Here is a 14,078-nt window from a genome sequence, read left to right as displayed (position 1 = left end):
CATGGTGTTAAGCCTGTAGGTGCACAGAATGCAAGAGTGAAGAATGTTTTGCAGCCTCTGCTTAGATTTGAGGATGTATGAAAAAGCCAGGCTGCCCAAGCAGATGCCTGCTGCAGGGGCAGAGCCCTCATAGATAACCTTTATTAGGGTAGTAAAGAGGGAAAATGTAGGGTAAGAGCCCCCACACAGAGTACCCACTGGGGCACTGCCTAGTCGAGCTGTGAGAAGGGGCCACTGCCCTCCAGACCCGAGAATGGTAGATCTACTGGCAGTTTACACCCTGAACCTGAAAAAGCCATAGGCACTCAATAACCCGTGAGAGCAGCTGTGGGGGCAGAACCCCACAAAGCCACAGAAGTGAAGCTGCCCAAGGCGTTTGGTGCCCATCCTTTGCATCAGTGTACCCTAGATATGGGACATAAAGTCAAAGGAGGTTATTTTGGAGCTTTAAGATTTAGTGACTGCTCTGCCAGGTTTGAACTTGCATTGGGCCTTCAGTTCTTTTCTTTTGGCTGATTTCTCCCTTTTGGAGTGGCAATGTTAACCCAATGCCTATACTCCCATTGTATTTTGGAAGTAAGTAACTTGTTTTTGACCTTACAGGCTCATAGGCTGAAGAGACTTGCCTTGTTTTAGATGAGACTTTGGACTTTTGAGTTAATGCTGGAATGAATTAAGATTTTTGGGTACTGTTGGGAAAGCATGATTGTATTTTGCAATGTGAGAAGAACAAGATTTGGGAGGGGTCAGGGGTGAAACGATATAGTTTGGATATTTGTCCCTGTCCAAATCTCATGTTGAAATGTAATCTCCAGTGTTGGAGGTGGGGCCTGGGGGGAAGTGGTTGGATCATGACGGCAGAGCCCTCATTAATGACTTGGGCCATCTCTTGGTGATAAGTAAGCTCTCACTCTGGGTTAACATAAAATTTGGTTGTTTAAAAGGGTGTGGCACCTCCCTTCCACTTTCTGTCACTTGCTTCTTCTTTCACCATGTGATGTGCCTGCTCCCCCTTTGCCTTCTGCCATGATTGCAAGCTTCCTGAGGCCTTCCTAGAAGCTGAGCAAATACCAACACCATGCTCTCTGTAAAGCCTGCAGAACCATTAGCCAATTAAACCTCTTTTTTTCTAAATTACCCAGGTTCAGATATTTATTTATAGCAATGCAAGAATGACCTCATATACTACATAACCATGCTGCTCTGCCATCCTACTACTAGATGTTTATCAAAGAAAAATAAAATTCTATATCCAAACAAATACTTGTATATAGATGTTCATAGCAGCTGTATTTATAATAGCTAAATACTGAAAACAATACAAATACCCATCAAGAGATGAATGAACAAATCATATTATAGTCCTACTATGGAGGACTACTATTCAACAATACAAAGGAACAGATTATTAATACATGTAACAACATGAATGAATCTCAGAATAATTATGTGGAATAAAAAATGTTAGTTGAAAAATAGCATGCACTCTATATAATCTCATTTATGTAAAATCCTAGAAAATTACAATCTAACCTATAGTGACAAAAATCATATAAATGATTGCCTGGGAATTGGTGGCAAGAAGGAATTACAAAAAAAGCATAACGAACTTTTGAGAGAGATAGATATGTTTTTTAGTTCGAATTGTAATGGTTTTAAAAATTTATGCATATGTCAAAACTCATCAAATTTTACACTTTAAATATATGCAGTTTATTGTACACCAATTAGATCTCAAAAAAGCTGAAAAAACGTGTAATTATTTGAAACAAACATCATGACACTATATAACATGAGGCTATTATTTATGTAGATATATTTGACAATAGCACAAAAGACAAGGGGGCGTATATGTAACTATACTGCTCCAAGGTCCTACATTTTAAGTGAAGTAAGACAATATTAACTTTAGATAGTATTTTGATAATTTAAGAATGCATTTTGTAAGCATTAAAGCGGCCTCAAAAAATACAAAAGTGGTATAGGTAAACAGCCAACAGAAGAATTAAAATAGAATGACAAAAATATTCAATTAACCAAAAGAAGACAGGAAAGTATAACTGAAAAACAAAGAACAGATGGGATAAATCTCTAAACAAATAGAAACTAGTAGAAATAAGATTAACCATATCAGTAATTACTTTAAACGTAAATGAAGTAACACTCCCAATTAAAGTGAAGAGATTGTCATCCTGAATAAAAAAATAAGACTCAACTACAGGTTGTTTACAAAAAGTATGCTTTATAAGAACATGAACTAGTTATATGTAAAATGATGAGAAAAAATACCATGTGAACCATAAGCATAGGAAATCTGAAGTGTCTATATTAAGATCGGACAAAATAGAACTCATAAAAAGGAGAATTATCATAGTTACAAGGGAACATTTTATATTAAAGGAAAAACTTAATAAAAGTATATTTGCTCAACAATTTAAAAATGGATACTGCAAAAATCAATAACATTAAAGGGAGAAATAGATAATCCTAAAATTATATTTTAATATCCTCTCCAGTAATTAACAGAACTAAATAAAATATCAATAAAGACATAAAATTACGGTGAGCAAAATTTTTCTATAAAAGGCAAGTCAGTATTGTAGGATTTTCAGACCAATGTAGTCTCTGTCGCATATTCTTTATTTTGTTTTATGTTTTTGTTTTTTTACAACCCTTAAAAATGTAGAAACCATTCTAAGTTCATAGAATGTATAAAAACATGCTACACACCAGATTTAATCCACAGGCTACAGTGAGCTGACTCGATACAGAAGATCTGAATAATACTATTAGCCACCTTGATCTGAGACTTCTTTTTAACTGCAGATATACATTCTTCTCAAGTATACATGGAATGTTCACCAAGATAGACCACATTCTGGACCATAAAACAAGTCTCAATACATTGCAAAAGATCATACAGAGTATGTCCTCAAAGTATAGTTTTTTAAATTAGAAATCAGTAATTTTAAGATATCTAGAAAAGTCCCAAACATTTGGAAATTAAACAACACTTTTCTAAATAACCCTACTTTGACCTACTGATGGCTCGAAGTAGGAATTATAGTAAATATTAGAACATTTAAATTAAGTGATAAAATACAACATATCTAAATACAACACACTTAAAGCAGTGCTTAGGGAAATTTAATCTTTAATTGCTTATGTGAAAAAAGAAGAAAGAAAATGATTTAAAGAACAAGGAAAATATAAATAATTGGTAGGTAAAGGATATATGGAGTTCTTTAGGCTATTCTTATCACTTTTCTGTTACTTAAAATTAAAAAGAAAATGGAAAGTTCACAAAAAATCTCTTAATTTAGTCAGTCACATGTGAGGGTGAGAAGCAAAAACAGATAAACAAAATTGGCTCAAGGTAGCAGACTATTGCTCTTTCTATTAGAAATCCCTAGAAATGAGCCCCCCACCCCCCATAACAAATATGTACGAAGTTTTGTTAAACCACTGAGGGTGACAGCAAACAAGAAAATTTCTTGTAACTAATAAAAGACAGAAATCATATTGGATGATATATACTGGGATAAGAATACAGAAAACCACAGTTAAAACAGTGATGCTCTAAATTCAAAATTCTCAGATCTGAAGAAAAATAATTAACTAATTAAATAATTCCAGAATCAGAGATTAACTAAAGAATAACTTCCCAAAGAGTAGGCTGGGTAGGTTAATTCCTCCTCTTCCTTGGCCTATATCAAGGTATAGGTTAGAAAGCTATTTCCCTCTGCATTAGTGGTTTGTTAACATTGCCTGCACATGAAATCATCTGAGACACTGAGGAGTTTTAAACATTATTCAGCCTAGATTCTAATTTAACTGGTCAGACATGAAACCTGAGCATTAGACTTATGTTTGGTATTAAAGAAATAGCATAAACAGGAGGGAAATAAACTTGCCTTATAAAGCTTATTAATGTAGAGTAACTGAGGACTTTGGTCCTGGCACAAGAATTTGGCATGTGGCTCAAAGGAACAGAAAAGAATATTAAAATGTAAATGAACTGGTATTTCAAGTAGGCTATAAGTGGACTATTTAATAAACGGATCATTTGGAAAAAAAAAAAAAAAACCCCATCATATTGGAATACAACTATGCTGCTTATAACAAAGAGTTAAACTAAATATGGAAATTTAAAAATACTAGAAAAAATGTAGGTACTTTTATAATCTTAGTTAAGTCTTGACAAATACACCACAAAACTGAAACCCTAAAGAAAACATGATTTAAATGAACAGAATAAAAAATGTAAATTTATCTATTGAGACAACACATGATTAACAGCAATACAAGTAAAAGTGAGAATATCTTTAGTATACATAAAGACAAAAAGGATAAAAATTTTAAAAAATCATTATTTTATAACAGGCAAATGGAAAAAAGACTTAAGTGTGTACCACTATAACATCAATCTATAAATCAAATGTTATTAAAATAACATTTAAAAATAAATAAGTAAATCATTAGAAAATTCTGCCTAATAAATAACTTAATTGATTTTTGCTACCTATTCCATTTTGCAGTATACAAAAACTTTACTTACTAGTTGTTATACGTTCTTGACTGTCTGCAATTCTTTCCTTTACTGATTTTGCATGTGCTTTTTTGCTACCATGAATGGTGGTTGTGGAGAGTTCTTTCAGTTTCCAGTGGGTCCAAAAGCCTTTTTGAGGTTTTAAACCTGTTAATATAAAATACATATTTAGCCAAATAAATTCGGATTTTGAAAATACCTTTTAAATTGTCAAAGCATTTTTATGACAATTATACATTTTATCCTCACAACAAAAAAGTTCCTTTTTTGTTCCTTTTAAGCTGTGTAGGATTAGATAAGTTATTTAACCACTCTAAACATCTGTATCCTCAGCAATAAAAATAAGAATAATATAAATTATTTTTAAATATATGTTAAAGTATGGTAAATGGGAAAGCACTACACAAATATGAAATATTATTATTATTATTATTATGTTAATAACTATGACTATAAACTACCATGCTCATAAATGTAGCCAATATCTTCTCAGCGGTGAGTGTTCAATGAGGATTATTCACTAGACTGGGCCATCAAATTATAATTTTCTAAATGTTTTTAGATACAGTTATCACTTATTTAGCAGAAGACTTCAGTTTGATTCACTTGAGTGCTTCTACATAGATTGCCTATGTTTTAAAATATTGTGCATTAAGAGAAAAATTGAAGTATAGCAAGGCCAACAGATCAGCAGATTGAGTTTGTAAAGATGGTTTATTACTCACAGTTCTCAAGAGTAGGGGGATGTCATGCCACAGGGGGCCACATGGGCAAGCCCTGGGGCCAGTCAGGAGACAGAGAAAGAGGGGATAACTGTGGGTAAGAGTCTTTATTGTGCTTTCCTTAGGAAGGAAGAGGCAAGGCAAGAAGGCCTATGGTTGACTAGTTTTAATACTTTCAGCAGGCTTAAGTGCATAGGAGCTATGCCTAGTCTGGTACCTAGTCCCAGAGCCAAACAAAGTAAGAGCCAAATAAAGGAAATGGTTGTGTGTGACCTCTGAACTGGTTGGTTTAAAAATCAAAAAGCATTTAAAAAACATGCTCATGGGCAAGTTGCCTCTAGGAATTAACTAACCCAAGGAAGTGCGGTCCTTCTAGGGTCAACAAGGTCCCAGATGTCCAAGTATCAGAATATAGAACATAAAATACATGGTTAATACTGTCCAGTATTGAATAAACCCTACTTGGTCCTGATATATAAAGAGACAGAGGGCGTACTATGTACCAACTATCTGCTGGACACAAGGGGCACAAAATTCATTTAAATCTAGTCCCTGTCTGCCATCAAGGCAGATGTGAAATTATTTAGCATAGTGCCTGATCCACAGTAAGCACTGAATATAAGTTACTTTTACTGTTACTTTTTTTTTTTTTGCAAATTAGCCACTGGTTGATATCTGACTACATTCCAACATTATTACAAGTTTTAATTCATACTGGTCACAAAACATGAATTGCTCCAAAGAATGACATTAATATAGAGCCACAACACTTGAAATTTATATTTTCACATTGCCAATTTTTAAAAACTAAACTCTAGTAGGATCTATTCAAGTATTTCTTAGGAAATTGTTATCCTACAGGATTTAGAACAAATGGCATATAAAATAAGGGAGCTAAAAACCTAAAATGTCTTTGCAATTATTTGGTAACTTACATATATTCTAATTTTCATTTTTCATTTTATAAAATTTATACAGACATATAATTTAAAGAGTGAAACTATATGTCAAACTATTTGTTTAATTTCCAAAGTGTCATTGTTCCTCACATATCCCCAAGACTACATCTTGCTTTCCAGAATCAACTATCTTTATTTGGGACCCATAACCACAGCAGACAAAAAAAGGTCTACATTGTTAGATTTTGATGTGTTAATTTTAGGCATTATCTATTGATGCCCAACTAGGGAAGATAAAAGATTTAACGATCTTTCACTATCCTATCTCATTATCACCACATACAAGCTAACTTCCTATTCTTTACATAATATCAACTGTTATAATTTTCATTGTGTGAATATCAGCATTTATATTATTATAATTACAGGCCGGGCGCGGTGGCTCAAGCCTGTAATCCCAGCACTTTGGGAGGCCGAGATGGGCGGATCACAAGGTCAGGAGATCGAGACCATCCTGGCTAACCCGGTGAAACCCCGTCTCTACTAAAAAATACAAAAAACTAGCCGGGCGAGGTGGTGGGCGCCTATAGTCCCAGCTACTTGGGAGGCTGAGGCAGGAGAATGGCGTGAACCTGAAAGGCGGAGCTTGCAGTGAGCTGAGATCCGGCCACTGCACTCCAGTTTGGGCGACAGAGCGAGACTCCGTCTCAAAAAAAAAAAAATAAATAATAATAATAATAATAATTACATAAAATCTTGTTGATAGCTAAACTAGTTCTCTCTTTTTGAATATACAGAATAATGTGGAGAATTGAGAGTTTAAAAATGAATCTGCTATACTTATTTTCTTAAGAAAATTTCTTTATCTGAAGTTAGTAATTGTTGGATGTTTTTGTTTTCTTATGTTCTATGTACTTATAATTAACTCCAAACTACTCCCCCCATTATTGTCTAAATTGCTTTTGAATATATTCAGATGCATCAGAGATTCTTTCAGTTTAATATTCTTGGAGACATGTCTCCCAAAGCCTGCCAATGTGCTCAAATCTGAACAAATTTTTTCACTAGGCTTGTGCAGTTATCATCTAGGGAGCTCCCTTCACCATTATTTTGGGGATTCAATTTACATGTCCCATGTGTTTTAAGCCTCCATTCCTTGACTCTCATCTTAACCTCTTCGTTAATTTGTGCCTTATTTTGGTGGTTTTTTCCTCCAATAACTTGATGAGAAAAGATGTATATAAGTTAACAATGTCTTTAGTTCATCCTTACACTTACCTGACAAATTGGTTGGGTCTAGGGTCCTAGGTTATAAATAGTTCTCCCTTAGAATTTGCAAGACATTGTTCCATTCTCTTCCTTCTTTCAAAGTTGCTGATAAGAGGGACGATACAATTCTGTTTCTTAATCCTTCTGTTCTCTGAAAGTTTTTTCAGCATTTTCTTTTTGTTCTCTGGGTTCTGAGGACTCACAACAATTTACTGTGGCATACAGCAATTTTTATCCATTGCCCTAAGCACTAGATAATCTCTTTCAAACTGGAAACTCAAGATTTCCAAGCATGGAAAACTTCTTGAAATAATTATTTGATTATTTCTTACTTTGCTTTCTCTCTGTTTTCTCTATTTGAATATAATATAGAGAATTGACATGTCAAAAACAAAAAGGCTTCTAAAGGGTTAGTTTCTTCCCATTTGAGATGGATGCTTAAATAGATCACTGGTCTTCAGTCTTTATACTTTTTTGAAAATACACATTAAAGGCCATAAATTACCTTCCAAGAACCTTAGCTGTCATCTTATATATTTTGAGACATAGTATTTATTCTTGTCAACTTGTTCAAAACTAGTTTCCATTTCTCTAATTTCCATTATGATTTCTTCTTTGAAGATTGAGTTAGTAGGCACATATTTCTTATTTTATTTTTTCATTAACTTTTAAGTTCCAGGGAACATGTGTGGATGTGCAGGTTTGTTACATAGGTAAACATGTACTATGGTGATTTGCTGCACAGATCCCCGTCACCTAGGTACTAAGCCTAGCATCCATTAGCTATTCTTCCTGATGCTCTCCCTCCCTCTGCATCCCCCAAAGGCCCTAGTGTGTGTTGTTCCCCTGCATATGTCCGTGTGGTCGCATTGTTCAGCTCCCACTTATAAGTGAGAACACGCAGTGTTTGGTTTTCTGTTCCTGGGCTAGTTTGCTGAGGAAAATAGCTTCCAGGTCCATCCATATCCTTGCAAAGGACATGATCTCATTCCTTTTTGTGGTTGCATAGTATTCCATGGTGTATATGTACCGCATATTCTTTATCCGGCCTATCATTGATGGGCATTTGGGTTGATTCTATGTTTTTGCTATTGTGAATAGTACTGTAATGAACATACACGTACATGTCTTTATAACAGAATGATTTATGTTTCTTTGGGTATATACCCAGTAATCGCAATGCCTCTCCAGCAAGGGAACAGAATTGGGTGGAGGCTGAGATAGATGAGCATGTTATTAGGCACATATTTCTTTTTATTATTATTATACTTTCAGTTCTGGGGTACATGTGCAGAACGTGCAGGTTTGTTACATAGTTACACACATAGGCACATATTTTTAATTTTCAACTTACATAAAGACATTTCCTATTTTTTGGTCATAGTTTCTAACGTACTGCATTGCATTCAATGAACGACTCCATATGATTTAAATCTCTTGAAAGCTGGAAGTATTTGATTTTTGACTGAATATAAAAAGAATTTTTATAAATATTTTGTGTTTGAAAGTAATGTATATTTTTCCGTTGTAGTGTTCGACGTGTATACATTACTTCATGCTTGTTAATCATGTTATTTAAATCGTCTATACCTATCCTAGGTTTCATTTTTTTGGCTTGCTTCTTCTATTAATTACTAAGAGTTGTACATTTTTTTCTGAACTATTTTTTGTCTTATCATTACCCACAATCTTCCAGAATTATTATGGCTATGCCAATAATTGAGATGATGTTCTTAGGTTCATACAAATTCTTTGATGAGGTGCCTATTCAAATATTTATTTTTAAAATTATTTATTTATTTAACTTTACATTCTGGGATACATGTGCAGAATGTACAGGTTTGTTACATAGGTATCCATGTGCCATGGTCGTTTGCTGCACCTATGAACTTGTCACCTAGGTTTTAAGCCCTGCATGCATTAGCAATTTGTCCTGATGCTCTCCCCTCTCTCACCTCACCCCTTACTCCCTCAACAGGCCCTGGTGTGTGTGTTTCTCATCCCTGTGTTCATGTGTTCTCATTGTTCAACTCCCACTTAGGGGTGAGAACATGAGGTGTTTGGTTTTCTGTTCCTGCGTTAGTTTGCTGAGGATGATGGCTTCTAGCTTCATCCATGTCCCTGCGGAGGACATTATCTGATTCTTTTTTGTGGCTGCATAGTATTCCACTGTGTATACGTAACACATTTTCTTTATCCAGTCTATCATTGATGGGAATTTGGGCTGGTTTCACGTCTTTGATACTGTGAATAGTGCTAAAATAAACATACATGTGCATGTATCTTTATAATATAATGATTTATATTCCTTTGGGTATATATCTAGCAATGGAATTGCTGGATCAAATGGTATTTCTGGTTCCAGATCCTTGAGGAATTGCCACGCTGTCTTCCACGGTGGTTGAACTAATTTACATTCCCACCAACAAGGTTAAAGTGTTCCTACTTCTCCACAGCCTCACCAACATCTGTTGTTTCTTGACTTTTTAATGTTTCTTGACATCTGTTGTTTCTTGACCATTCTGACTGGTGTGAGATGGTATCTTACTGTGGCTTTGATTTGCATTTCTCTAATGATCAGTGATATTGAGCTTTTTTTGATATATTTGTTGGCCACATAAATATCTTCTTTTGAGAAGTGTCTGTTCATATATATTTGCCCACTTTTTGATGGGGTTGTTTTTTCTTGTAAATTTGTTTAAGTTCCTTGTATATTCTGGATATTAAACCTTTGTCAGATGGGTAGCTTGCAAAAATTTTCTCCCATTCTGTAGGTTGCCTGTTTGCTCTGATGATCTCTTGCTGTGCAGAAGTTCTTTAGTTTAATTAGATCCCATTTATCAATTTCAGCTTTTGTTGCAATTGCTTTTGGCAATTTCATCATTAAATCTTCACCCATGCCTGTGTCCTGTATGGTATTACCTAGGTTTTCTTCTAGGGTTTTCATGGTTTTTGGTTTTACATTTAAGTCTTTAATCCATCTTGAGTTAATTTTTATATAAGGTATAAGGAAGGGGTCCAGTTTTAGTTTTCTGCATATGGCTAGCCAGTTTCCCCAGCACCTTATTAAATAGGTAATCCTTTCCCCATTGCTTGTTTTTGTCAGGTTTGGCAAAGATCAGATAATTGTAGATGTGTGGTCTTATTTCTGAGATTTCTATTCTGTTCCATTGGTCTGTATGTCTCTTTTGGCATCAGTACCTTGCTGTTTTAGTTACTGTAACCTTGTAGGATAGTTTGAAGTCATGTAGTGTGATGCCTCCAGCTTTGTTCTTTTTACTTAGGATGGTCTTGGCTATGTGGGCTCTTTTTTTGGTTCCATCTGAATTTTAAAGTAGTTTTTGCTAATTCTGTGAAGAATGTCAATGGTAGTTTGATGGAAATAGAATTGAATTTACAAATTACTTTGGGCAGGATGGCCATTTTCATGATATTGATTCTTCCTATCCATGAGGATGGAATGTTTTCCCATTTGTTTGTGTCCTCTCTTATTTCCTTGAGCAGTGGTTTGTAGTTCTCCTTGAAGAGGTCTTTCATGTCCCTTGTTAGCTGTATTCCTAAGTATTTTATTCTCTTTGTAGCAATTGTGAATGGGAGCTTATTCATGATTTGGCTCTTTGCTTGTCTATTGTTAGCGTATAGGAATGCTTGTGACGTTTGTACATTGATTTTGTGTTCTAAGACTTTGCTGAAGTTACTTATCAGCTTAAGGAGTTTTGGGGCTGAGATGATGGGGTTTTCTAAATATAGGGTCATGTCATCTGCAAACAGACATAATATGACTTCCTCTCTTCCTGTTCCATTTAAATATTTCACCCATTTTTAAATTGAGATGTTTGATTTCTTTTCAGTGAATTTTGAGTTCTTCATATGTCTCGATAAAAATCTTTTATTATAAATATGACATGCCAGTGTTTTCTTTCAGGCTGTGAATTTTCTTTTCATTTCTATTACTAGTGTCTTCTGAGTAACAGAAGTTCTTAATTTTCATTAAATCCAGTTTGTCAAGATTTTTATTTTATGCATTATGCTTTTGGTGTCTTAGCTAAGAAATTGTGCCTAACCTAATGTCACAAAAGTTTCTTTCATGCTTTCTTCTAAAAGTTTTATAGTTTTAAGTTTTACACTTAGGGTTACAATCCATTTCAGTTAATTTTTTCATAGGTTAGAAGATTTGAATCAAAGTTTATTTTTCAACTTATAGATATCCAGGAGCTCCAGGACAATGTTTTGAAAAGACTACTCTTTTCCATTTAGGAAGATCTCAGCCATTACCTTCTCAAATATTTCTTTTATAATATATTCTCTCTTTTCTCCTTTAGGGATTCCAATTACATATATGCCTGACAGTTTGAGGTTGTCTTACAGCCCTTGAATGCTCTGTTTTGTGTTTTTCGCTCTTTTTTCTCTTTGTGTTTCAGTTTGGGTAATTTCTCTGATCTATGTTCAAGTTAATGGATTCTTTCCTTGGGTGTGAAAAGTTTGATAAGTTTGTCAGTGACATTCTTCATCTCTGTTCATGTGGTTTTCATTTGATCCTTTCTTAGAGTTTTCAATGTCTCCGCTGAAATTACACATCCAATCATGCATGTTATGTACCTTTTCCACTAAAACCTTTCACATATTAATTATCATTATTTCAAATTTCCTGTCTGATATTCCAATATCTGAGCCTTACCTGAAACTGATTCTGTTGATAGCTTTTTTGCTTGACAGTGTTTTCTTTTTCTATGGCTTTTTTGCATACCTTATAATTTTTGTTGAAGACCAAATATACTATGTAGTGTAGTAAAGATGAGGTAAGTAGTTTTCATGCCTCAAAATGGGCTTCTTCTTTTGCTCAAATTTAGTGTGAGAAACTGACCAAATCTAGTCTAGAATGAACTGTGTTTATGTTTTCTTGTTGCTATTATTACTTTTAGTACTGCATATGCTTCAAATTCCTCTTAGAATGGGAACCATTTTTCCAGAAGTGTTTTGTTGTGTTTGTCTGTTTGTCTATCAACTTTAGATCCTCTCTTTGTGCCTTCTTCTCAAAAACAGTATTTTTGTACACTACTTTCCCCTCTCTCAGAAATAAACTGCTGATATTTGTTAGTTGATGTTTGTTAGATGGGTGGCAGTGGGATATCCTCCGTTTCCCTGAATCAGCTCAGTGATGGGCTATGTTCTTGTGTCTTGGAATGGGGTCTTCTCAATGATCCAGACTTGTCCCAGCTGTAGCACACCTCTAATATTTTGGACCTAGTATGTAGTCCTGGCCTCACAAGTAAAGGGTTTTTTTCTCTGCTTCTTTCTTGTAGGTAAATCAGGTCTTCACCAGTTCTTTAAGGACAACAGGGTTTGCTGTCCCCATGCCACGACTTAAAAAAATTTTTTTATTGTTATTTTTTACATAGAGTAGGGGCTTTATCCCTTTCCTTCAGTGACTGCTCTTCCATTCTCCCAGACATTCTCGGGATTGTCACGCTATTCCTAAGCTTTCTTATGAGGTCCATGCTGTAAAAACATAAATGGAGGGCAATTTCTCTTTTATCTGCACACTAACCTATGCTCAGCTTCTAGCAATTCACTAAAAATTTCTGCTAAATTGTTCTTACTTGATTTTATGGCAAAGTACTGCATCTCTTCCAGGTAAACAAGGCTTGCATCCCCTCTCTGCTTGGAGGCTACTTTTTTAAAATAGATTCTGGATTGGTGCCTACAACCTCTGATGGGTTCAGGAAAGGTTTTGAAATTGCAGATAGTTCAGTGTTTTTTGGTAGAAGTGAGGGAGCAATATATTTTTAGATTTCTAAATCCTAGGCAGAAGCCATAAGTAACGGCACAGGTTTTAATCTTGCTTTTTGTAAAGCTAGGATGTGGAATTCAGTCATAAAGCTTGTGACATAGTCTAGCCAGTTATACAAAACCTTAAGGTGTCTCTGTGGTGGGCAGAGGTAGCCTTCAAAGTCACCCATGTTCTAATCCCCCCAAAATATGAATATGTCTTGTTATATGGTGAAGGGGACTTAAGGGAGAAGATAGAATTAAGTTTGCTAATTGGCTGACCATAAAATAGGGTGATTATCTTGTTCAGGCAGGCTCAATGAATTCACAAGAATCCTTAAATATGGAAGAGAGAGGCAAAGCAGTCAGTGTCAAAGTGATGTGATATGAGATCAGACACTTACGGCTTTGAAAATGGAAAAGGGCTATGAGGCAAATACAGGGAGTCTTTTTTTTTATTTTTTTTATTTTTTTATTTTTATTTTTTATTTATTTTTTATTTTTTTATTATACTTTAAGTTCTAGGGTACATGTGCATAACGTGCAGGTTACATATGTATACATGTGCCATGTTGGTGTGCTGCACCCATCAACTCAATTGGAAAACACTCTACAGGATATCATCCGGGAGTCTTTAGAAGCTACAAAGAAACAGATTCTCCCCTAAAGCCTCTAAAGGAACACATCTCTGTCAATATCTTGATTTTACTCCAGTTGGACTTCTAACTTCCATAACTGTAAGATGTACATTTGTGTTGTTATAAATCACTAAATGGCAACTTGTTACAGCAGAAATAGAAAACTAATACAGCCTCTCATGATCCTTTTTTTTTTTTTCTTATTGTGTATAAGTCACTTAGGCAATGAAAA

The 14,078-nt window shown here is 34.8% G+C and overlaps 1 protein-coding gene across 1 annotated transcript in view; it reads right to left on the bottom strand.

Moving 5' to 3' along the window:
* FAM227B (family with sequence similarity 227 member B) overlaps positions 1 to 14,078 on the bottom strand; it is a 295,156-nt gene that overhangs the window by 176,152 nt on the left and 104,926 nt on the right. The window contains exon 13 of the mRNA XM_023227241.1: positions 4,559 to 4,696. Within this exon, the coding sequence (XP_023083009.1) occupies positions 4,559 to 4,696 (138 nt within the window). The remainder of the gene's footprint in view (positions 1 to 4,558; positions 4,697 to 14,078) is intronic.

The sequence above is a fragment of the Piliocolobus tephrosceles genome, chromosome 6 (genome assembly GCF_002776525.5).
Source record: "Piliocolobus tephrosceles isolate RC106 chromosome 6, ASM277652v3, whole genome shotgun sequence".
NCBI lineage: Eukaryota > Metazoa > Chordata > Mammalia > Primates > Cercopithecidae > Piliocolobus > Piliocolobus tephrosceles.
The sequence above is the reverse complement of the archived record's forward strand: the minus strand, read 5'-3'. Positions and strand labels throughout refer to the sequence as shown.